The 25,494-nt window shown below is 45.6% G+C and overlaps 2 protein-coding genes and 1 long non-coding RNA gene across 3 annotated transcripts; 1 reads left to right on the plus strand and 2 right to left on the minus strand.

The window, feature by feature from the left end:
* Positions 1–2,078: 2,078 nt before the first annotated feature.
* LOC117834114 (DEAD-box ATP-dependent RNA helicase 52C) lies at positions 2,079–6,655 on the plus strand. Its single transcript, XM_034713733.1, has 6 exons — positions 2,079–2,894; positions 3,030–3,113; positions 3,647–3,889; positions 4,747–4,905; positions 5,007–5,120; positions 5,467–6,655. The coding sequence occupies exons 1-6, from the start codon at positions 2,094–2,096 to the stop codon at positions 5,977–5,979; spliced, it is 1,914 nt and encodes a 637-aa protein (XP_034569624.1). The 5' UTR covers positions 2,079–2,093; the 3' UTR covers positions 5,980–6,655.
* A 373-nt stretch (positions 6,656–7,028) lies between these two features.
* Positions 7,029–10,158, minus strand: LOC140223678 (uncharacterized). The gene is made up of 2 exons (XR_011899074.1): positions 9,327–10,158; positions 7,029–8,277 (listed from the first exon to the last, which is right to left on the minus strand). It is a non-coding gene; the product is annotated as an uncharacterized lncRNA (long non-coding RNA).
* A 482-nt stretch (positions 10,159–10,640) lies between these two features.
* LOC117834113 (probable LRR receptor-like serine/threonine-protein kinase At3g47570) lies at positions 10,641–18,418 on the minus strand. Its single transcript, XM_034713731.2, has 10 exons — positions 18,034–18,418; positions 17,191–17,371; positions 15,989–16,436; positions 15,521–15,742; positions 15,355–15,415; positions 14,852–15,261; positions 14,354–14,454; positions 13,909–14,256; positions 11,289–12,833; positions 10,641–11,177 (listed from the first exon to the last, which is right to left on the minus strand). Exons 8-10 carry the CDS (start codon positions 14,234–14,236, stop codon positions 10,807–10,809), a joined length of 2,244 nt encoding a protein of 747 aa, XP_034569622.1. The 5' UTR covers positions 14,237–14,256; positions 14,354–14,454; positions 14,852–15,261; positions 15,355–15,415; positions 15,521–15,742; positions 15,989–16,436; positions 17,191–17,371; positions 18,034–18,418; the 3' UTR covers positions 10,641–10,806.
* Positions 18,419–25,494: the final 7,076 nt, after the last annotated feature.

The raw sequence follows: 25,494 nt of genomic DNA on the forward strand, positions 1-25,494 counted from the left end.
CCATCATGGCTGTCGCGTGCCACCACGGCACCTCCGTCGTGGCTGCCACGCGCCAGCGGGTTATTGAAAGGAAGAAAGAGAAGGCGGAAGGCGCGTTTGTGGTGGTGCGTTGTTGACAGCTGTTAGCACGTTAATTTGTGAACCGCAAGCGTACGGATCAGTTGTAGCTCTTCCCTCATAGTATTCCCCCAAGGTTTATCAATCCGTGGAACTTATAGCACAAGATCTATTTCAACTAGCATTGTTAGTATTAACTTGGCGTTTATGAAAGATTCAAATCCAATATACTAAGCATGTATAGACAGATAATAGATAGAGCAAAGATAATCAATCTAGAGCAACCTAGATTATGCATATGTTGTAATTCTAAGCATGGATAGCAAAACAACACAGATATGATCTTAGTAAAAAGCATCTTTAAATCTACACCTCTGGTTCGGATCCCAAAACCCCTACCTTACACAAGAAAGATCCTATCACGATCGCCTGTATCAGCGCAAGCAAGTTAAAGGCATGATCTTAAGATCATATCAAGATCAGGCATGCAAATCTGGTCACCACGACTACAAGAACACCCTAGGCAATCTATCATCGATCTATAGATTGAAAACAAGCAAACCCGATAAAGTATAAAACCATAAAAGGAGACACTTAGATTGCTAGGAATATGAACACATTTATTACTTCACCATAAATGACTGTACATCACAAGATCACCAATGGGATCCTACTTTGATCTTGTTGACTTCTAGCTCCAGAACTCCAGCGTGATCTTCCTCGCAGGGTGATCACGCCGGCAGAGGTTCGCCTACGCTAACCCCCCGACAACTGCACGGCCCTCAGCTCTCTAGAGAGGTGTCCACTTCTGCTTCTGTACTGCTTCACGTCAATTACGTCATCTTGGATATTGGGCTCGGTGGATTTTTTGGGGTATTTATAGTGTAGAGAGCGCGTGGCAAAAATAGGAAGGGGAGGGGGCGAAGGAAATCCCAGGCTGATTGGCCTGGGTCTTCCTTTTGGCCTCTCGTGTCCTGCTTCGTCTTCAAAATTTCTTTGGTGCTCTGGAATCTTCTTTTCACTTGTAGGCCTGACACGTCGGTAGCTTTGGGACGAGATTGATCTTCAATGAATTTCCAAATCTCCGTTTGATCTTCTCTGATTCCTCTTTGATCCTGAGTTGGATCTTGCCATATCTTCATAAACTTAGCCCCTAAGCAATGTTGGAGGGTTGCTTGTCAAAGATGGGCATCAGGGGCGCAGGAGGGTGCAAGGCCGATCCGCCTGGGCTACTCTAGGCCGATCGGCCTAGCCCCTTTCTGGATCCATTGATCTTCGTCTTCATCGGGTTCGACGCTCGTTCAGTGCTTTATCGAGAAATATGCTTTTAGGCCCAATTTTCTGAAAAACACAATGTCATTGCATATGTGAAAATGATCGATTTATTAGGTGTAATCAATAATTTAGGTATTAAATTCATGTCATTATTGAAGATAAACAGGGGTAAAAATATGTCAATAACGAACGTCAACATACGTGGGAAGACCGGAGGTCACCCCACCACCTCGCGAGTGCCCCTTCCAACCTGCATTGCGTGGAATGACCAATTTTGACGTTCCACGCAGGACAAGCCTCTTTTGCATCTGTTGGGCTTGGCCCATGGGTTCGTCTGGGCTACCCATCACAGCTAGTTGCACCATCTGAGCCTGGCTGAAGCGTCATGCCGCCTACCAAACGCCGCCTTGCCTCGCGCCTCGCCTCGTCCACCTGTCCTCCCCCCGTGCTCTCGCCACCGACCCCCCGCGCCGCGCCGCCACGCCACGCCGGGCCGGCACACGCCGCGCGCCGCGCCCACCGCCCCGCTTTTAGGCGCGGCAGGCGGATTGCGTCGCAAGGCTTGTTGTTTACAACTGTCCCACCTCCCGTCCACCCACCTCATCCCAAACCCCCTCCCCCTCCATCGATCGCAAATCCCTCACCCTCCCAGAGAAAAAAAAAAAATCACACCGAATCCCCCCTTCCCCTCCATCTCCTCCTCCTCCCCCGCCCGCCGCCGCCGCGCAGATCCACCCTCCCCCTTCCCCGCCGCCGCCGCCATGGCGACCTCCCGCACGTCCTGGGCCGACGTCGCCGACGCCGAGCCCGCCCCTCCTCCTCCCGCCACCACCACCCCCGCCCCCGCCCCCGCCCCCGCCCCCGCCCCTGCCGCGGCCTCCAACGGCCCCGCCCGCTCCTCCTACGTCCCGCCCCACCTCCGCAACCGCTCCTCCTCCACCTCCTCCTCCGCCGCCCCTCCCCCCTCCTCCTCCACCGCCGCGCCTCCCCGCTCCACCGCCGGCCTCCTCTCCCGCCCCGTCGCCGGCGGCGGCAGCTTCGGGGGCGCCGGCGGTGGCGGGCCCAGCACCTTCGGGGGCCGCCCCCGCGGCGGCCCGCGGTGGGACCGCGAGCCGGACCCGTTCGCAAACTCCGACCCTCCTCTCCCCCCTGCCGCCGCCGACGGCACCGCCCCGTTCGAGGAACACCAGAACACGGGCATCAACTTCGACGCGTACGAGGACATCCCCGTCGAGACGTCTGGGCGCGAGGTCCCGCCCCCCGTCGCCACGTTCGCGGAGATCGACCTCGGCGACGCGCTCAACGAGAACATCCGCCGGTGCCGGTACGTGCGCCCGACACCCGTGCAGCGCTACGCCATCCCGATCTCGCTCGCCGGGCGGGACCTCATGGCCTGCGCGCAGACGGGGTCCGGGAAGACGGCCGCCTTCTGCTTCCCCATCATCAGCGGCATCATGAGGGGGCCGCCAGCGGGGAGGCCGCAGCGGGGTGGGGGTATGGGGATGCGCACGGCGTACCCGTCCGCGCTCATCCTCTCCCCCACCAGAGAGCTCTCCATGCAGGTCGGATGCATGCACCGCTCGTTGCTTTTGTGTCTCTGTGCTCCTCTTTATTTTTATTTTCTTATACACGAGGTTATTACTTTCTTCATTGGTGTTGCTAGCTAATGCTGTGTCTTCTGTCCTGCGCGGCGGCAGATTCATGAGGAGGCTAGGAAATTTTCGTACCAGACGGGTGTTAGAGTGGTTGTTGCTTATGGAGGAGCGCCGATTACTCAGCAGGTCTGGTTCTTTCCTCTTTGGAGAATGATTCTGCGAAGGATTTGACATTGTTGATTTATTGATAGACCACCTGTACTCTTTAGTTAATAGTTTGATTGGTTCTGTTGAGGTTGTTTGCCTGGCATGAATTTGTCTAAACTAACCTTGTGTACAGAATTATGAGCTTTACATTGAAATTGTGCTTCTAGAATAGAATGCTAGGTTCATCTATTGACCTATTCTATTAAAGAGCTCTCATTAAAAAAAACTGTAGAATGAGCTTTACGCGATGTGGTGCAAGACTGCAAGATTAATCCAGAATATATGTTATATCATTCTAGCACAAATTGTTTATCCATTAAGACTTCCACACAAGACAAGCCTTTAAACTATTGCAAATCTTAGTTAGTTAATATAACTTGTAGTAACAATACATGAATCATAGTAGTTCCCCTAACTTAATTCATAACTTAAGATACGTGCTGCTGAACTATTACCACAACTTATTTTCTTAAGTTACTATCACATCCTAAACTTGTATTCTATCTTTGCAGTTAAGAGATCTTGAGAGGGGTGTTGACATTCTTGTGGCTACCCCTGGCCGTTTGGTTGACTTGTTGGAAAGGGCAAGAGTATCTTTGCAGTCAATTAGATACCTTGCCCTTGATGAGGCAGATAGAATGCTTGATATGGGTTTTGAACCACAAGTTAGGAGAATTGTTGAGCAAATGGACATGCCTCCACCAGGTGTCAGGCAGACATTGCTGTTTAGTGCGACATTCCCAAAAGAAATCCAGGTTGGCTGTTATTTCTTTGTTAATGATACGGTGATGTTAAATGTTAAACCTATTCATGGCCTGAATAAGAATCCCCACTTCTTGTAAGCTGTTGTTCTGCTAATAATTTTGTGGTCCCTGTTGCACATCTGTAATTTTCTGGTTATAGTTTCGGCATATTTGCACCCACTGATATCATGTTTCTGATTAGCATTCTAGGTAGTAGCTTCGCATTTTTTTCCTTAAAATTTCTTCCCATGCTAGAGGAGCTTAGGAAAAGCAACAAGATTTACATTCTTGGAAATCTTAGACCTTGTTACAGTTTTGTGCCCTGATGTGCTATGTGATTGCAATTTAGTTTAATATGATGTTTATAAATGATGGTGTTGCAATGTGATACTGCTATACTGGTGAAGCTGACTTTTCGTATGTTATTTATCGTATGATATTTAATGCTGATATTTAATTTGACATGCCTGATCTGTTTTTGTCTTCAATGGAGAAGCATTTGTATCTCAGGAAAGGATGCCATGACTACCTTGCCGTTGTATATATATTCCTTTCGTCTTTGTCTGCACTCAGCTTATGTTATGCATGAAAACTTGAAATGAAGAAAATAGTATGGACATTGGGTTGTCCTTTGCTAGCCATTACTTGTTCCAAACTCCAGTTTTCTTCTACAAACATCTTTTTTTACCTTGTTTGAGCTTCTCTTTGGCGATGATCATCTGTGACTTAACTTTATCCAGTTGCTTGCCATGCTGATCAATAGTATGTGCACTTAATATTTGACCTTGTATGTTTTCTAATTATTTTAATGCCAAAGTTGTTCCAGTTTTGCATTCTTAATGATATGGATGTTACTCTAATGAATACAGAGAATGGCATCAGACTTCCTGGAGAACTACATCTTCCTGGCTGTTGGAAGAGTTGGGTCAAGTACTGAATTGATTGTCCAGAGAATTGAATTTGTGCAGGAGGCAGATAAAAGAAGTCACCTGATGGACCTTCTTCATGCACAAAGAGATACTGGAAAGGTATTTGTTTGATCACTATTTTTTTGACCATGCTATCAAATCAACTCAACTATCCTGATATATTTATTTTATTTGTACTCATTTTTGTTCTGCTGCTGCAGCAAAATCTCACACTTGTCTTTGTGGAAACCAAAAGGGGTGCTGATTCATTGGAAAGCTGGTTGTGTATGAATGGGTTTCCAGCTACTTCTATCCATGGAGATAGAAATCAGCAGGTTTCTTTTTGTCTGAACTCCCTTCAGAACAGCTAATTTTGCTCAGAGCATTTATTATACTTTTTTCGTTGCAACCACTGGGCAGTTAGCGTCATGAATGAATATTAACCAGTTACTGTTGCTACCTGGTCTAATGGTGTCTGGCAAGCTCTAAATAGGATCTTGCTATTTGCAGATATTGCTATTAGGTTGCACACAGCCACACACTTATAGTTGCCTACTCTTTGTTTGCTCATATATCCATATCCAAGTTCCAACACTGCTGTATTTTTTATATGCTTGTTTCAAACAGTGAGTGCTAGCAGTGGTTTTTCTATTCCTAATGCATTGATACTGTTTCTGACAGGAAAGAGAATATGCTTTGAGATCATTCAAGAGTGGGCAAACTCCTATTTTGGTTGCTACAGATGTGGCAGCTCGGGGCCTCGACATTCCTCATGTTGCTCATGTTGTGAACTTCGATCTGCCCAATGATATTGACGACTATGTACACAGGATTGGACGGACTGGGAGAGCAGGAAAGAGCGGCCTTGCAACAGCCTTCTTCAATGATAATAACTCATCGTTGGCAAAATCTCTTGCTGAACTAATGCAAGAATCCAACCAGGAGGTACCTGCATGGCTCTCACGCTATGCAGCTCGCCCTTCTTACGGTGGTGGTGGGGGGAGGAACAGACGGTCTGGGGGTGGGAACCGCTTCGGTGGCCGTGACTTCCGCAATGACTCTTCCTCATTCAGCAAAGGGGGTTCTCGTGGAGGTGGTGGTGACTACTACGGTGGAGGCAGCAGTGGTGGTGGTTCCTCTTCATACGGTGGTGGTGGCTATGGTGGAGCTGGGGCTCCAAGCGCCTGGGATTAAAGTGGTAGTCGCTCCCTAGTAGGGTTTGCCAAATCTTGGCCAACTTTTACTCTAGTTTTGTCTTTAGGTATACATTTTTGGTAGGAGCTGTTATACAGCGACAGTACAAGGTGAATGGCGTCATCCCCTTTTTTCTTCTGGTTACTACCCGCTGCAGTCTTATCTTGCAGATGTCCATTATTGAGAGCGTCTTGAGGACTTTGAAGCACACAAGAGGTTCCTAGTTAGGAATAGGATTTCCACTTCTGAAATTCCTAGTTAGGGACAGTAGCTGGTGTTGTTGCTAGGCTGACAATGTAGTGCTTGAAGCTAAGTCTCTGTCTTTGCTGTTTTCCTTTGTCCGTGTCTCATTTCGATGGTCGGTTGTAAAGCTTGTGTTGAGGGGGCTTTTGCGGCTTGATTTTTGTCCTGGATTCGAGTTTTGACACCCGGAGGTTGAAGAAGCGGTAGGACGGTAATAGTCCTTTAGATCCTGTTGTAATGTATGTACTGTGAGGTGAGGCTGGATAGAATAAATTATGTAGGTTTAGAGGAAGAAGGGGGAAGTTTGTGTGTGATGGTCTTGTCCGGGAAGATTCCTGTTATTGTGTATTGAGAATTTGTTTTGGATGGAGTTCAACTAATATTATCATTATCATCCAAATGTATTTTGCCTCTTGTGCGATGCTTTCATGTATTTTTGTCGAATTATGTTACCATGATATGCACGTGTCGATTTGTGGTGCCTTTGGTACGATGTATCTGTTTGGTTAAGTATTTTCGTTCATGTTTTTGCATCACCCGGCAAGGCGGCAACTGATGGGGAAAATGCTTGACTTATGGAGTGGTTCTGACAAGTGGGCCCACTGGAGCAGCGAGAGTGGGGATCAGCTTCCCTTGCTCTTGTGATCCTGGCAGCAGCGGCGCTGCTTGGATTTAACGATCCGGATGACCCAACGGTCAGATTCAGTGAAACTTGCCAAAGGCAAAACGCAATGCCAGCATGTAATAATCTAACTTGCTCTGTTTAAATTGAGCTGGACAAGCTCATTTTGGGACAACCCATCACGTTGACAAACCAACTAAATAAAAGAAGTGTCTAATTTTATATGTTTGCCATCTGCAACATTGGAGGTATTCTAATACTAAATTAACAGGTTATTACTGCCCTATCATGTCATGTGATGCTGAACTGAACTAAAATTCTGCAGCGATGCAAATTTTCTTGACCATAGATGATTTTAGATGGAAGGAATCGTATTCATTTCAGGCTTTAGTTAAGAGCTGAAGAACTGGACTAAACATGATCCCTTGAAATAAGATAATCCCTTGTCAAAGAATCCCATGACAATCCCTTGAGCTTTAACCTGTACCTTAAGCTGCAAAATAGAAAAGTTTAACCTGCAGTGTGATGCATCTCATGCCAATATGTACTTTTCTAAAACTTTGACGAGAAGATCCAATTTTTCTGTGGCTGAATTGTTGAATTAGCTCATCCAAATTCACTGGCTGTTGTGCATTACTAATTTGGCTCATCTGAATGCATCTACTTGTTAGTGCAAGCTCCTCTAATCACTCAATCCAGTGGCGAGAAGGAGGCCGATGCCCCAATTTGGTGCATCCTTAATTCATATCGCTGGATCATTTTGTGATGAATTTCCATGCATACAAATTCAGATCCTAGTCTGATAGTCTCCACAGGTTACTAGCTCGTTCAGTGCAAGGTGGTGGAAACTGAACCAAGCAATTTGGCCAACAATATTGACCTGAACTTGCAGCAGCACTCCCATTGGAGGGAGCATGTCAATCTCGCCAGCAGTGTCGATCTTTTTTAGGTAGCTGCCTGTAACAGTTTCCTTGTAATTTCTGTAGGTTTTTCAATCTGTTACTATTGACTGGAATAACATTACCAGGGCATGTCATTGCCTATGGTTTAACATGTGTATTGGCCACTTCTGTTTGCTGCATCAACGGGCCAAATATCCTCAGACAGAGCAACCCCCTCCCCTGTCCTCTGAACCACCAGGCATTCAGGGAATATGACTGAAGTGAAATCCTTGGAATAGAGCATTACTTTACGGGAATGAACCAGATACATTGATTAGCCACTTGTATCCAATGAACCAGACATTGATTTTGCTTTGGGATGGATAGGCCCTAGTACGTTTGAAGCTGCAACATGCGCGCCCTGATTGAATGTTGAAGAAGGTTCCATGCTGTCTAAGTAACTTTTAATATTGAAGAAGGTCCATGCTTCCTAAGTTACTTCCATCACGTGCTTTCCACTTCTGGCATAAGGTTGAACAATTGGTAAGCACACTGCAACAATGAAGGAACAAAAATTAAGTTCCATGCTTCATAATAAGATGGTATTTTTTTTGTGGAAAGATAGTGAAACACTGTAAATATAAGCTTCGATATGCACTGTTTAATTTAAAACAAAGTGTTTTCAACCAAAAAAATCTATAAGGTGGACTATAACAATGTAACATGCACTAGCAGTAGATGATGTTTCCATATTGTCAAATAATCTTTTAGATTTGTCTCTCAAGCGGTCAATCCAAAGTTCCCATATTTTTTTATTGCCTCTTCATCAACCAAATAACTGCTAGGAAGTTGAGATCCCCATGAAGGCGATTTTCTGAATTTAGGAGATGCAACAAGGAGTATTGGTATAATTAGTCCAATAGTCACCATTCATCACTAAATTATTGTTTCAAGAGATCGTTATATGCACAACATGATTTCACATAGAATCGTTGTGAAGAAACAAAGTTGTGCAGCTGTGAAAGATACATGGGAACATTCATACTCTGTTTTATACGCATACAAATGAATAAATTTTATCATTTAAAAAGACGAATAAAGTTGAGGCAGGCATCAATGCACTTGCACATTACAAATTGAATGGTTATTTGAAATTAGTGAGGCAACCATATAGACTACTTTTCAATTGTTGGATGCAAACTGCACCATCATGTGAGGTTTGGGGAGTAAGTGGAGAGGCATAAATAGTTCTTTTTTTGAGAGGAACTACAGCTGGCAAATTGCCGGCCTGAATCATCATTGAGATATGCTTAGTAACACATACAAGATTTGTGAATCGAAGAGGAGGAAAAGTCATCCCAAAACTTGCAACCAAACAGGAAACATAGTATGAATGGTTCAGTTTGCTTGAATTTCATTCGTTTCAAACTGCTAGAATGTGCGTTATACTGTGTGCAACGGCAACGAACCAAGCATTTGTACCAATAACAAGTCGGCAGTCCTCATCACATCAGTGGTCCTTGTGGGTAAAACTTCGAACACATGGTGTGCTGTGCAGGCATGATAATAATAGAGTTATCAGAGGAAAAGATACCCCATACCTTGTCATTGTCAGATCGAAGGGGACGAACCCAGCAGGCAGCCTTAGAAGAAGAGTAGCAGAAATTGCCACGGCCCCTCACCGTCTCTGGCCACTGGGCGACCGGTGCCGCTGCCGAGGGAGCCTCTTTCATCTCCGTGGGAAACGTAATTGTGGGTGCGGGAAGCGCGGCGGACAAGGAGGTGGTGGCATGATATCTATGGAGGGGAGCTCGGGGCGCATGGAGGCAAGGTCAGCGGTGGCCGGTGGGCGGCAGCGCGCCGCCGCCGGATGCCATGTCCGCCGAACCCGAATGCTTTGCGGAAGAGGCCCCGGTTCGCTATCTAGTTATTCTCAATTTAGCCCCTGCACTTTACATGTACCACCCTAATCTGGATCGCGATTATTAATCGCGATCCGATTATTTTCATATAACCCCCTCAACTTTACAAATACCCCGCTAAATTGGATCGTGATTATTGATCGCGATCCAAATATTTACATATGGGCCCCTACTTTGGTTTGGATCGGCGCTTCCGGCTCCGGTCTGTCATCGACGTCCGCCGCCGCCACCGCCGGTCAGAATCGTGAAGCTCCGACCCCAATCAAGTCCAGGGCAAACAATTTGCTCAATTATTCAGTGGCAGGCGCGCTCGATTCATCAGCATAGCCGGCGAGCCGAGCGAGCAGCACCGCGCTTGACTTCAGCGGCGGTTGACCGGCCGTGGGCTCGTGGCGGCTTGGTCCGTGCCTCGCCGCAAGGGTGCACGCTGTATCCTCCTGCACGGCGGCCGGAGCCTGTGCGACAACGACGACCCCGGCGGTAGTCTCTCTGCCCTGATCTCCGACAATTGCTACTCCATTCGACAGTTCGTGCCACACTCCACTGGGACGACAGAGCATACGAAGTGAATGCTGAACTCCATTTGACAGTTCTTCGTCAAGAAAAGAAACTGCAACAGAACAAACTTATATTACATATGGCGGTTTGTGTTCAGAAATCATATGTAGGATACAAATAACTAGTAACTAGTAGAAAAATGAAATAAGAGATGGCTGATGCTATTCATCTCTTGCAGAAGTTAACAGAGCAGATGTATACAAATACAAGGGGGTAATTGGTAATCACTGGGCAGCTCATGTCAGCTTGGAGTAATCATTTTTAATCTTCTTCAGTGTCACCACCACATACCTTCTTGCACAGGGGCAGAACGCGGCGGCGGTCTCTTTGCCTTGATCTCTGACAAATTTGTTCTTCATACCGGTGTTTCAAGGAGACAGCATATGAAGGGGACACTGGACTCCATTTCACAGCTCGTTCTGAAAAGGAACTCCATTTCACATTACACAAACTTAGTTTCACATATGGTGGTTTGTGTTCAGAAATCACCAGAGACAAACAACTAGTGAAAAATAAATAGATGAAAGATTGCCGATGCTATTTTTCTATTGCAGACGTGAACAGAGCAGGTGCGTACAAATAAAAGGGTAATTGGTAATCACTAGGCTGCACTCTGCGTTGTGGCTGATGCCGATTTGGCGTAATCCTTTATAATCTTTTTCAGCGTCACCACCACATCGCTCATTGACATCCTTTGGTCAGGTGATTCACTCGAGCAGATCAAACCCAGCTCAAATACTGTAGCAAGTAGGTGATTCAGGTCACAGGGCGTAGCAGAAGCATCTTGTAGGAGCTGGTCGTCCAAAACGTGGACAATCTCTGACGGAAATGCTTGATGAACCCACTGCCTTATGCTCAGGTCTCCTACAAACATGGGATCCGTGGGTTTCTTTCCTGTGAATACTTCAAGAAGCATGATCCCAAAGCTGAACACATCGCTCTTGCGTGATGCCTTCCCAAACGATCCATACTCTGCTCGAGAAATTCAGAAAACAAAATCTTAGCACAATTGATGAACCAGAAAGAATTGTATTGATGGTATATACCATCAAGGTTTTGCCTATAGTACACAAGTGGTAGTACCTGGTGCCATGTACCCAAGAGTTCCAGGCATACTAGCAGTGATCATGGAGCTGTCCTGACCCAGTAGCAACTTTGCGATGCCAAAGTCAGCCACATGTGCCGTCATGTCGCTGTCAAATAGAACATTGCTAGGCTTCAAGTCACAGTGCAGGACAACCTCGTGATGCTCATGGTGCAAATACTCCATTGCCGTCGACACATCTAGCATGATCTCTAACATCTTAAGGAACCCCAAGTGCCTTCTACCTTCAGAGTGTAAGAGCTTCTCTAAGCTGCCATTGGGCATATACTGGAGGACAAGTGCTCTGAAGTCTAGGTTGGAGCAGGTGCTTAGTATCCTTATCAGGTTGCGGTGCCGAGCCATGCGAAGCACACGGCACTCTGCATCGAAGCTTCTAATGGCTTGCTCCAGCCTCATGTCTAGAACTTTAATTGCAACCACCAAACCAGTGCTTAGTTGGCCCTTGAATACTTTTCCAAAGCTCCCAGTCCCCAACAGGTTGTTGCTGCTAAAGTTATCCGTGGCATGAACAAGGTCGTGATAGGACAATAATCTAAGGCTCATGATATCACCCTGATCAATGTTCAATGTTTGAACCCGACCCTTGTTTAGTGTCCTTACTGTTAGGCAAATGCACAGAACAATAGAACCAAAAGCAACAGTGACAGCAGGGAGTAGAAATTTCAGAAAGTGTCTACTATTTGATTTTGACTTCTCAGGGCATGGCAAAAATCCTAGACGGGGAGCACCACATAGCCCGGTATTTCCGATCAAAGATTGCACACTGATGTTTGAGAAAACACCTCCATCTGGTATGATTCCTTCTAGTTTATTGAAGGAGAGATTCAAGGTTGTCATGTAAGTGAAATTGGCAATGAACTTGGGAATGGCACCAGAGAGATTGTTAGAGGAGAGGTCCAATGATGCTAAGCCAGTCAAATGTTTGAATGTGTCTGGGATCGAGTCCTCAAAAAAGTTGTGTGACAGGTTTAGGTACGTGAGCATCCTGAGTTGCCCAAATGATTCTGGGATGCTTCCATGCAAAAAGTTGGAAGAGAAATCCATTTCAGCCAGTTGTTTGAAATGGCCAACATCAGAAGGTAGCACACCAGTAAAGGAATTGTTATACATAACTAGTTGGACAAGTTTGTCAAGGTGGAACAAGCTTACCGGTACAGTTGAATCTAACTGGTTATCGAACAGCCAGATGATTTCCAGCTTACTAATGTTGCCAATGCTAGCTGGTATGGAGCCAGATAGTTTGTTTGTGTCAAGAAACAGCCTTTGTAAGCTTTTGAGACTATCAATTCGTGTCGGGATAGGCCCTGAAATCTCATTTTTGGAAACATCAAGCCATGCTAGGTTTTGCATCTGTGTGATAGATTCAGGGATAACACCTGTGAATAGGTTGTTGGGAAGAGAGAGCCAGCTAAGACTGCTTAAGTTCGACAACGTTGATGGAAGCTTGCCTGTTAACTTGTTGTGACTTGCAGTAAACGTACGTAATTGTGTAGAAAGGTTTCCCACATGGTCTAATAGTCTCCCTGTGAAAGCATTATTAGCTATGTCAAGGATCCGGAGTAGCCTACAGTTAGAAAGAGACAAAAAGAATTCCAGGTTCCCCTCTAATTTGTTATCTGACAGAGCAAGCACATTCAGAGCTGGGATGTTCCCTAGTGTCGTTGGTACTGAGCCAGACAATTGATTTCTTTGCAGATCTAGGAAAGACAGTTCAGATAAATTTCCAAGAGAAGATGGAATCGGACCTGTCAGCATGCTGTCTATGATTTGCAGATAAGAAAGTTTTTGCATGAGGCCTAATTCTGTTGGAATGTCACCTGTCAGGTTGTCGGAACCAAGGGTCTAGTAGAGTAAGACCAGTGAGATTGCTAAGAACAGCTGGAATAGGGCCAACAAGGTGATTTGCACCCATCGAAAGTTTGGTGAGGTGTGGTAGTTGAGCCAACCATGTTGGCACAACATCCACAAAAAAATTATAAGATAAGGCAATAATTTGTAGAAATTGGCATGCTACTAGCCCTGATGGAATCTGACCTTTGAAGTTGTTAACCGATAGTCCAAGTATCTGTAGCATTGGAAGGCTGAAACTTTGATTATTTGGAATTGGTCCAGTTAGATTGTTGTGTTGAAGTATTATGATTTGCAACCGAGACATGTTGTATATGGTTGGGGGCAGTGTACCAGAGAGCTGGTTACGTTGCATGTTCAAGTACTCAAGCATGGGCAGGGAGGCCACACTGTGTGGTACAGGACCTGATAGGCTGTTGTTTTCCAAGCTTATGTATCTCAGGGAAGGTGTTCTATTAAACAGATATGGTGGTATATTTCCACTCAGCTCATTCCCTTTCAGAGAAAGGTTGCGAAGGTTGCGCAGGTTCAGCATCAACTCTGGCAATATCTGCCCAAAGAGGATGTTGGAACCTAGGTCAAGAAGCTCAAGTCGTGAGAGGTTTCCTATGCTACAAGGAATGGCCCCTGAGAGGCCATTTCCAGAGAGATTTAGAATCCTAAGACGACGTAGCCTACCAAGATCATTAGGGATTGAGCCAGTAAGGCTGGTGTTTGTGAGGTCAAGCAAGGAGAGGAAAGAAAGGTTACCAAGGTGAGAGGTGAGCTCTCCATGGAGGGGCACATCCGGCAAAGATAGAGCAGAGACACGCTGCCCGCCACGGCTGCATGAGACGCCAGCCCAATGACAAATGGATACATTGGTATTCCAGCTACCAGCAAGGACGCCTAGAGGATCCGAGAGCTGGCCTTTGAAAGCCAGCAGCGCAGCAAGGTCGGTGTCTCTGCTACTGATGGTTTGACTCAGATTTGAGCTTTGGTGAGAAGCAGCACCAGCTGCTACTAGGGTTGACAACAAGATGGCCAGCAGCAATACCAGCGCAATCGAGTTGCTTGCAGCGGCCATTGGTGCGAACATGTCAATCTTGTCAGTTGTCACTGAGGAATACAAATGCAGTGAGTGTTATGTAGCAGTGTAGTTGATACAAATAGATAACGAGCAGTATTGTTAATTATGCGCGTTAGTTAAACATACCTGTCTATAATGATTTCCTTGAACTTCATACAGGCCTTTAATATGTTATCCTTGACTGCCATGTCGCTGCCATGATGCTGCTTTTGACTGCCATTGTCAACCTGTGTAGCATTAATAAACTGCCTTCATTGAATTCATCCAATGTTTGCTGAATCAACACTTTAATAATTGTTTGGTCCCTGGAGGACTTTGGTTTCTGATCTGGCACCCTTTGTTTAAAAAAATTGTCTAGCTAGGCCCTACATGTCAGTCTCCCACCTAGTGCCAAGCGCTTTTTAACACATTGCCTGAAATAAGTATAAACATAACGTCCATCCTAATTACTCCTTCAATTAAAAATGTAAGTTCATTTAAGCAGCCCAAAAAAAAGTGTCTACAAGAAATAAAGCAATAGGGAAAAAAATACCTTGTTGCCTGTCAACCATAATTACATTAATGCCAAATTTACTGGTTGCATAGGACATATTGAAGAGAAGACATGTAAAGAGATTGACTTACTGTAGGCTTTCAACATGTTCTCGTTGACTGGCATGGTAGGTCCTGATAAAGCACTGATGTAAGCAACTTGTACCATGCGCTTTTCAGTTTTCACCTCTGGCTGCTTGAACGCCAATTAGTAGTGTATTATTAAATTACTAAAAGATTCAATGATAAGCACGATAATGCAACAATGACCAAACAAGAAATATGTTCTGTGCATTAGTCCAGTGAAACCACAAGAAAAAACAATGTTCGCCATGCTCATGATAACGATGGTCAGAGACAGAAGCTCAGAATATGGTTGGCAATCTGTAATAGTTGCTGGGACACCAAGAGGCTCCAGCACATGGGATAGCCACATCATAGCAAATGTCTGTTGTGCAATTCAAAGGATGAGACATTGCAAACATCAGCTTGCATCACCAATGCTGTACAAGAGGGTGTTCAGTCACTGATCGACACGCATGTGAAAACATTTCACAAAAACAAGAAGAATGGTGGTGGCAGTTTTCTGTTAGTACCTTTTCCTCTTTGTTTCTAAACTCATTATTTGGGTACTGGAATCCGGGGTACCATAGATTTCTGGGAAAGGGTAGTGACAAGATATTAATATTTGTACGTTGATAAGTGTAGCACGCATTGAACCAAGAATCCTAATCCATGCTCAAGATAAGTCAGCTTGCCCACCTGAGTTGACATGAAACACTCAATCAGATTACTAGCCAGCTGGTCAAGAACATTGGGGTACCAAGAAGCAGCGAGGCTCAATGCAAATTTGACCCGTTAAACTGCTCTCTATGATTGAGATAATTTAGAGGCCAGGAAGACTGAAACTTCAGTTAACAGGGATCTGTCCAGATAAGGTGTAGTTCCTGCAGTGGTAGGCATGCTTCTGCAGCTTTTCTGGGACTGGACCAGATACATTGTTAGACTTTAGGAGAAGAGCTTAAAGTCTTATGCAGTTTCCTACAGTGGTAGGCATTCTACCAGACAGCCAATCGTTGCAAAGATTAAAAAAAGTTAAGATTGAACGATCCTCTCACATCATCTTTCATCTAGGATTGAACCCATGATTATTGGCATTGGTGACATTGAGGAAAAATAGGAAAGAGAAGCAACAGAGGCGAGGAGTGAGTGATCCATGGAAGGGCGCACCTGGTGTCTCCATGGCAGTAACATTCTCTGTACACTGGCTGCATGAGACATCAGCTGGGCAGAAAGATCAACATAGCTTCTGTTGCGCTTGCTCACACCTGGAGAAGAAGCAGCTGCAATGGATAAGCATGTCACCGACACTATGGAAAAATGCATGAAAAAACAAGTGCCATGTGTGCCCTAAAAAAATACAGAAATACTTTACGGGGAAGGACTTGAATCTTAGCTCTTAATTAGGCATAAACGTTGTTCCATTTGTCATTTTTGTCCAATGAACCCGACGTTGATTTGGCTATCAGGATGGATAAACACTGGTATGTTCCAACTTCCAACGTTGAACAAAGTTCCATGTTTCCAGAGCAATTTTGTAGCATGTGCTTTTCTTTTCTGGCCGCATGTTTCGCCAATTTGTAGTTCATTAGTACAGGACCCAGAAATACGCAGAACACTGCAGCAGTTAACAAACAAGAAATAAGTTTGGTTCCTGGTAATTTAAAGTATCAGTAAAGCAGTCTTGGATATGCTTTGTTAGATTTGCAAATAAAGTGCCATGAGTCATCTGAAAACATCAATTTAGCATATTTCGTTGTGAACTATTTACATTTACACTCCATTTGTTAGATTTCTAACTGCTATTTGTTTTGGAGGGCAAAGGTCAGGTTTTTACCCCAAGAGCAAGTCAAAATTGCTCATGTTTTAGACAGACAGCAAAACAGCCCTGCCCCATTTCCATTAGAAGACAAGGCACAATAGCGTTTCAGTTATCAGCGCACAGCGCGTTTACATGGCCAAAACCAACAGAAAGGCCAGCACCACGACTGTCGCAGGGCTTCACGGCACATCCGGGGAGTAACAGAAAAACATCTAAACAAAGGTAGCAAGATAGTGTCTCCAGCATACAACAACATAGCCTTTCAGTCCCAAGCAAGTTGCGGTAGGCTAGAGTTGAAACCCAACAAAAGCCACAAATCAGGGTTCGGGCACCACTTGGGTTTCATCTCCATTAGAATGGTTAGGTTTAACGTTGGCTCGCCAAGCCTATCACAACCCTCCTCCTTTACCAGGGCTTGGGACCTGCTATGTTGAGACAACATAGGCGGAGTTATAGTGTCTCCAGCATGCTGGAAAAAAACCAAAGCTATGCTTTTCATTTTTTCCATTGAGAGACTGGACGCCGCTTCTTCCTTTTCAGTCATTCATACCTGGCGGCCCCATATTGAACCTCTTCACGAACAGCCGACCTCCAAAAGGGGTCCTAAGCACCTCCTCCAAGTAGCTGCACCATTGGCCTGTACTCTCTTCTAAGGATCCCTGGTGCATCGATTTCCACATAGTGACACACTTCCATACTCGCCTCAGCACCATCTTCAAGTCCCTTCAGTCCTGTTTATGAAAAACCATATCATTTCGAGTTAACCATATGCCCCAGCATACTCCTGCAGAGATGCTGTTAATCAGGTCATATTTCTTCCAACAGTCCATTTACTAGCCATATCCAAATAGCTCTCAATATGTATTCCAGAAAAACAGTAGACATAATACCAGATTCTCCTAGCCACTACGCAATCAAAAAAGAGATGGTGGATGCTTTCATTTCTTGCACAGAATTGACATTCTTCAGCAAGTTATCAACAGTCATGAGCTTATTATGCGAGAGCAACCAAAGGAAAACTTGAATCCTAGGAGGGATCTTAACCTTCCACACAGCTGGAATGTAGAATGGTTTTACACCTCGAAAATTAATCACAGCATACAGAGACTCAGTAGTATACTGCCTTTACTATCATATTGCCAAACAAGTGCATCTCCCTCTTCATTATAGATTACACTAGAGACTATTTTCACAAACTCACACCATCAGTCAAAATTGCTCATCAGTGCCCCTAGTGGGTAAAGCATCGAACAAATGGTGTGCAGTGCGCAGCCGCCGGCCGCCATGCTGAAAACATGCCAACCGGCGGCACTAATTACTGAGAGAGAGAACACGCAATCGGAGACGATGGCCTTCGTATGGTAATGGAGTTATCAGAGGAAGGGATTGATACCTTTTCAGATAGAATGAGAGGCACCGAGCCAGCAGCCTGACAGCCTGAGAAGAGGAGGACCAGAAATTGGTTGCCGCCCCAGTCCACGGCCGCGCGCGCCGACCTCCGCGCGTGCGCTTGAGCCCCAGGGCAGCCGGCGACGGCGAGGCACAGGGGGGCTTTGACATTGCGGCGGCGAGCTAGATCCGGTATTCGTAGCTTGGCCTGGGCAGAGGCCGCGTCGGCGCGGGGGGATCCGGAGGAACGCGACGGAGGGACTATCGGAGGCCGGCGGCGGCAGCACGATCGACCCCCGCCGGCGGCAGCGCGCCGGCAGGCCAGGCACAGTATTTGCATAACCCCCTGGCCTATCTGCACATAGCCCCGGTAACTTACGAATGGACCCCTAGTTTGGATTGCGATTAATAATCACGATCCGAACATATGTATTTAACCCCCTATATTTTACTAATAGCCCCTTAGTTTGGATCGCTATTAATAATCGCGATCCGATTATTTGCAAATAAAACCCTGGGTCGGATAGGCTTCTCCTCCGGCCGTCCGCCGCCCGCCGCCGTCGCGTGCTCCCCCGTCCTCCACCTCCGCTGGAAGGGAAATACCGTTCGCCGCCGCCGCCGGGGTTGGGCAGCTTCACCAGCTCTGCAGCTCCATCAGCTTCGATGCAGAATCGGCACTACTTCGATGCAGAATCGGCACTACTTCCTCCACTAACCTGCTCTCTGTGCGCAAGATCAGCTTGTGATTCTCAGTGAAAGAAATAGTTGCACAATCCTGCTGCAAGAGGATTCCGGAATCAAGAGCCTGCAATTGTCACCTCACACTGTTCTACGAAATTGAATTCTCTCCAAGCCCCCTCCAAACACACTGTCAGATTCTTACTGAAGACTTGAGACTGTATAGTACAACGTACATCATATATCTGTGCAAAGTTTACTGCTGTTAGTTGCAGGATTGAAGTCAGTCAACCATTGTACCCTCAGGAAACATTCGTTGAAGGGGAGATGAACCAAAAACCAATCGTCAGTGTGGCTGCCATTGGCATTTAGTTGGATTTGAGTTTGGACAGGAAGAGATGGCAAACAACAACACTGAACGACTTGCTTGGAGTGGGCATTGGAGAGCATGCTTGTTTACCTCTGTATTCTAACTCACGCAGGTGTGGAGCCATAAACTTGTTTGTTCAGATGATATACTTTCTCTCGACTACCTTTATTTTCGTCCTCCTTGATCTGCCTCTCCTCAAAGAATCATTCCAACCGGTTATGAATTATGATCGAAGCCGGCGAGGTTTTTAGCGAGGCGAGTAGGACATGCAACTGATATCTCATGGACCAAGTTACTTCGAAATCAAGGAAAAGTCACAAGTCTGCTTATTAAGCTGGGAATGTGGCTGGAATACAAGATGGTGTCGATGATGCCAAGGATACTGGCCTTTGGGTGCTAGCAGTGGAATGATTTCATGGCTTCATTCTATACTCGGTCAAATCAATTGTTATTGCTTGTAGAGAGCTCCAGGAATTTGTGCTCGGAAAAGATTGAGGCATATCTCTGAAACTTGTGCAACAACTTAGGCACTAAGCTGGTGTTGATACAAGTGTGGAGCTACTGGATGAATCTTTGAAGATCTTGCTGCTAGATTTTACTGACACTGTACCAATATAAATAAGAATGTATCTCTGAATTTTTCACAACTAAAACAGAAAATATATAGTGCTATGCTTTGCTCTGTTCCTCTGTTTTCATATTCATAACAGTACTAGTAGATCGGCAGTAACTACAAGTATACTGGATCCAATCACCAATAATTTTTCATGATAAGACAACACAAGCAGCTGGGGTTTAATCCCATAGCAAGAAAAGAAACATCAACAGAAACAGGACTAGATGTATATCACGGCCAACAGGAAGAATAATTAATTACTTGTGTAAATCACATATACAACTCTGCATTTAGATGGGATAATCTTGCATTTCGTTTGATCATTACTCCAGCTGGTAGCAAGCATGGAAGTCATTACGACACCTAGACCTGCAGTGGGCATCTTAACATGGAGAATAAGCTGTGTATTTGGTTCCAGATCCTACAGATGTGGTTCGGACAGGAACCAGAACTGCTGCGACACCGGCACGGAGAGGATGAAGGAAGAACTACTACTTGTCACTTGTGGATTGTGATCACTGACAGATCGATCGCTGCATGTGAGAATGTGAATTGCCTGGTTCTTCGCCCTAGTTTCTCCAGCAGCCTCCGCTTCCACGTTGCCCGTTGTGCCTCTGGATCCGCGAGGGCTGCACTGGCCGCATCGCTGCATGGTTGCGCCAGACGAACTTGTAGAACGGACTGTCCCCCTGCGCGCGCGGTCATGGTGACCCGGTAGAGCGGGCCTGCCCTTAGAACGCCGTCTGATGCTGCAAGAGGACAGGTTCTTGAATCCTTCACATCTGAAAGTGCAAAGCTCTCGAGCAGTTCCTGGAGTGCCGCAGCAACCCGTGACAGCCGTGGCGCAAAGTGCTGTCGCAGCGATCCGGCCAGAACTGCAGCAACGGAGGCTTCAGGCTTGGAAGAGCGGCAGCCAGTTGTCATGCCAGAAAGAAGTTGATGTGCCGTCCCCCGACAGCGGTCGTGGTGATGGCTCTGTAGACCCGGAGAAGTTTCTTAAAGCTGTCCAACTGAGAAGTGCCTCCGAGCGACGCAAATGTCGACTTGCGCATTGATCCATAGCGCCCAGGATGAGCCTGCAGGGTGATGTATGCGGTGGAGTAGCTTCATGGGCAGACATTCGTTCAAGACCGGCAGATCCTTGACACCGAGATCTACCACCATGTTCTTTCGGAACACAAAGCTTTTCCCACGCTACCAGGCACTGCGCACCAGATGTTGTCGCTTCCCCTGCCTAGAGAAAAGCTCGTCGCCGTTTGTATTGATTTCACATTTTCACTACGGACGTTCAATCCTAATATGCTGTCTGATCCTAATGGGCATGGCAAAAGGCCTTCACAGGGAAGATGCTATACGAAAGAGCATGCATCTGAAGTGAAGACCAAGCTCTTCATTTCACGGTGCATAACACTGTATATTACACATATGACAGTAATTGTTCACTAGTCATGGGAAGCACAGCGAAGGCTATGGAGACAAATAACTAATGAAAAAAGAAGATTAATAAAAAGCTGGTGATGTTCTTGCACTGAAGAAACAAGCAGAGCACACGTATCAAAGGGTAACAGGTAGTCCCTGGGCAACTCTCTGCGGTGTTGCTGATGCCGAATCTTCTTTAGTGCATTGACAACATCGCGCATCGACATCCTTCGGTCAGGTGAATCACTTAAGCAGAGCAAACCCAGCTCAGATATTGGTAGAAGAAAGCCGTTCAAGTCGCGCGCAGCAGAAACATCTTGCGTTAGCTGCTCATCCAGAACACGGATTAACTCTGATGGAAATGATTGATGAACCCACCCCCTGATGCTCAGATCCCCGATGAACATAGGACTTGTGGGTTTCTTTCCACTGAATACTTCAAGGATCATTATTCCAAAAGCTGAACACATCGGTCTTTCGCGAAGCCTTTCCAAAATATCCATACTCTTCTCAGTATTTCAGAAAGTAAAATGTAAGCACGACTATATTGCTGACATATACTATCAAGGGTTTAGCTATAGATAAAAAAAATTCTAATACCTGGTGCCACATACCCCAAGTGTTCCATGCATGCTAGTACTGACCATGGAGTTGTCATCACCTAGTAACAACTTGGCACGAGATCAGTCAGCTTGGCACGGGTATATCCCTATATCTTAGCCCAATTATTTTTTTTTTGACAGATCAAGAACCTAATCTGAGGTACTGTTCAGATATTGTGTAATTCATGCCAATAACAGATTAAAATAGCATTTAAGATGGGTGTGTGCGCCAGACTAGCAAGACAATTGACTTGCAGAGTTCTAAAAGGCTTTCTATGAAACAAATTGTTCCATCTCAATATAATCCACTAAGGCGCCAGACTTGCAGTTGCCCTTTGCTTGTCTAGTGTGAAGTTTGGGAGAGCAGAGTGGAGAAACATCTGTAGATATATCTAGTTCTTTTACAGAAATCTCATGAAAGTTTGTGTGCTGGAAGGAATTAAAAGCCTGCCATACTTTTTGTATGATAAAAACGTGAAACAAGTACAAACTCAGGATGTTGAAAAATCCCAAAAGTATTCTTGCAAGGATCTCCAAACAGAACTGGACCAGCCGTGCTACCCGGTCCCTGTTGGTGGTCACCTGGTCAATCAAATAGTCCAGTTCTCTGCCGCGATGTATTAATAAAACTGGAAAGTGCTTGCAAGTCCAAACAACAAAACCGCAGACTAGAGTAAAATTTAGGAGAATTTTAAATGTTCCTATAAATTTGTATGGGAACTCAACTTCTGTTGCTTCAGAGCTTTATAAAATGAATTCACGGTAGTGGTCATACTTTCTGAGCAACCAGATCAACCAATCATCATTACCACTGTGGGAAATCGTTGCATATTCTCACTTCATGAGGTTCCAAAACATCAGCCACCCTCAGATTGACCACTCTGAAGGTGAGATGGTATAACTTACAATAATATTAGAATTAATGCTATACCAAGCTTCACTTTGTGCATATGTCCAGAAACATGGATTGGAAGGGACAGGAGCTTGATATATACGTACATGTTGGAATTTCGCCACACAGAAGAAGCTTGCAACCTGCGAGCACGGTTTGATTTACTGGATTCCTGATGTGGTTAGTATTGAACACGAAATCCATCAGCTGCAGAGCTGTATGAGGTGTTAGTTGCTACGCGACTCACGACATTCCTTTTTTATTTGCATAAATTAAGGATTTATAGAGTTACTAAGAGACAACTTTGAAGACAACCCGTTGTACATGTTGTCTACTAAGTTGTAAGATCTAGACAAGTCTATCATTGCAAATAGAATCACACATTCTACCATACTATCCAGTGCTAGTATGGAAGACATAATTTGAGTTAAGAGATCGTACATTTCTTTCTTGATGAAGAGGTAGACGAGCCGTGGTGAAGGAGTCGACGAAGAACTTGACGAAGCGGAGCGCCCCCGCAAGGCGAGGGGCCGGATTTCGGCGGACCATTCACGCAGGTGCCGCGCGCCCACGCCCTTCGCCCCGCCCGGCGAGCGAGCGCGTGTGGAGCTCTTCTTCTCTCCCCACACACATAGTTTGGAGGAGTGGAGACAACTTCCATATTTAAGTTGGTCATCCCTCCCCTCCACTAGCAATGTGGGACTAAAGACTTGCACCACTCCACCTCTTGCCCACATGGGCCTTTGAGATTTATTTGAAATTCTGAAATTCCTTATGGGCTAGGCCCATTATTTCAACAGACTCTAGCCTGCCATGGCAGCTCCCTTCTGACCCCTCCTGCCATAACCATCCTCGGTGTCGTCACTCCCACCCAACCGCACTTACCAAATGTCCTCCTCCACCACCACCAACACCATGAGGCCGGACCACCGCCTGCGGCCCTCCTTCTAAGCTAGCTAGACTTTGTAAACTCCGAACTCCAAATCCCAAAACCCGAATTCTAAACCCTAATTTCTCACCAGAGATACTCAATGACTCGCTTGAGCTCAAAATCACTCTCACCATAGTTTGAGTCCAGCTCAGGTAAAAAAAGTTGAATGTGGAAGGCTTCAAAAAGACTCGCCTAACATATAGCTTTTTCCAATTAGATTGTGGATCTGCTGATGGATACTAATCCAAGTAATAATTCAACAAGGACGAGCACTATGCCAAAAAAAAAAACTTTGTGCTGGTGGGTAGATGAGGTTTGTGCTGGCGGGTACCGCACTCGCCAGCAACCTTGAGCCAGCAGAAATGGCTATTTGCGCTAGCGGGCACTTGCCGCCAGCACAAACGGTTCTGTGCTGGAGGGCCTCTTAAGCCACCCACCAGCATAGATAATTTTTGTATTGACGGGTGCTTTTGCTGCTCGCCAGCAAAGATATTTTTAGAAAAACAAAAAAAAGCTGGCAGTAGCGGTCGCGCCCCCGCCAGCGCTGCTGCTCGCGTTGCTTCGCACCGCCGCCCACGTCATCCCTTTCCATCCGCCGTCCGCCTGGAGGCCGCCCGAGGGTCGAAGGAGCTGCCGGTGACGGCCGCACCGCAGGGCCTTTCCCCCGCCAGTGCCGGCTGCCACAAGTTGCCCTGCCACTGCCGGTCACCCGTGGCAGGCTGCCCTACTGGGCTATGCCCCCACCAGCTCCCGCCTGCGCCCTCAGCCAGCAACAACGTCCGCGCCATCGCGGCTCCTCCGTCGACAAGCCGCGAAGACTGACCTGAAGATGAAGATATGGATGAACCTTGCGGTGGCATGGACGTCATCCTCGGAGCGGCGCCATGCCACAGGGAGCTAGGGCTCGAGCTACATGTAGGGCCGATGCGGGGCGTAGACCTCGGTGTACAGCAGCCTCCGGCGTAGCTGTGGGTAGGCCGCGACAAGGAGCACGATGAGGGCCCACCGCTCGGTCATCGCTCCCGCCAGCCGTCCGCAGCCCCCGCCCACCGGTACCTTCACCCACCGCCTGCTCCTCAAGAGATAAGGGAGAGAGAAAGGTGAGGAGGAGAGAACAACATGAAAGAGATAGAGCGGAGGGAGATAAATGGAGAGGTACAGGCTCCTTCACGCTATTTTTTTCGTTTGGCGCTCTCATCCACGAAATTTTTTTGATCGTTGTGCTGGCGGGTGACGTATCTATGCTGGCGGATAACAAAATCGCCCGCTAGTACAGATCTACCTACATTTTTATTTTTCTCTTTTTATTTTTAAATCAAAGTAAATCAATTCAAAATTTGTTGAAACTTCTAGAAAAGAGTATACATATACTCTCATGCATGTAAAAATTATATTAGGATATATATGATAATTTTATTTGCTAAGTTAGTTCACAAGCTAAAAGCTTGACTTGAGTTATATGAAATGTTGTGTGCGAAGTATACATTTGTGAACAATGTATAGTCCAATTTTCTTTTAACATACTGAAACTTTTATGTCAAGGTTGTGCACTCATAAAATGATCCCATACCAATTTATATAGTTTTCAGACAATGTTTAGATATTATTAGAATTTATATTCACTAAAAATTTTAATAGAAGTGATAAATATGCCTAACAAACTTGTGAATCTTTCATGTTCTTTCATGATTTGAGTTAAAATAGAAAATGTTTCTTTAACGTCATTTTTATGAAATTTGTAAATCTTATTTGTGAAAACTTTAGTTCAAATATATATTAATTTCAAGAAACATCCTTATAATCATTTAAATTTTAGAAAATAGTACATCACTTTGAAAATTTTTGAAATGCCTACACAACAATATATATGTAGTCTAATGCATATTAAAAATATATTTTCATATGTAAGGTAAAGTTGTTTTTACTAGTTACAAACTTTTGTCCTTTCCAATTGATA

This window comes from Setaria viridis, chromosome 8 (genome assembly GCF_005286985.2).
Source record: "Setaria viridis chromosome 8, Setaria_viridis_v4.0, whole genome shotgun sequence".
In the NCBI taxonomy this organism is placed as follows: Eukaryota; Viridiplantae; Streptophyta; class Magnoliopsida; order Poales; family Poaceae; genus Setaria; species Setaria viridis.

Excerpts from the sequence above, each read along its gene's own strand:
- LOC117834114 (XM_034713733.1), top strand. The coding sequence starts at position 2,094 with ATGGCGACCTCCCGCACGTCCTGGGCCGACGTCGCCGACGCCGAGCCC. Across the intron at positions 3,114-3,646 it reads GAGCGCCGATTACTCAGCAG|TTAAGAGATCTTGAGAGGGG; the intron begins GTCTGGTTCTTT and ends CTATCTTTGCAG. Across the intron at positions 5,121-5,466 it reads ATGGAGATAGAAATCAGCAG|GAAAGAGAATATGCTTTGAG; the intron begins GTTTCTTTTTGT and ends TGTTTCTGACAG.
- LOC117834113 (XM_034713731.2), bottom strand. The coding sequence starts at position 14,236 with ATGTTCGCACCAATGGCCGCTGCAAGCAACTCGATTGCGCTGGTATTG. Across the intron at positions 12,834-13,908 it reads AGAGCTCACCTCTCACCTTG|GGAGACTATTAGACCATGTG; the intron begins GTAACCTTTCTT and ends ATGCTTTCACAG. Across the intron at positions 11,178-11,288 it reads TCTTGGGTACATGGCACCAG|AGTATGGATCGTTTGGGAAG; the intron begins GTACTACCACTT and ends TTTCTCGAGCAG.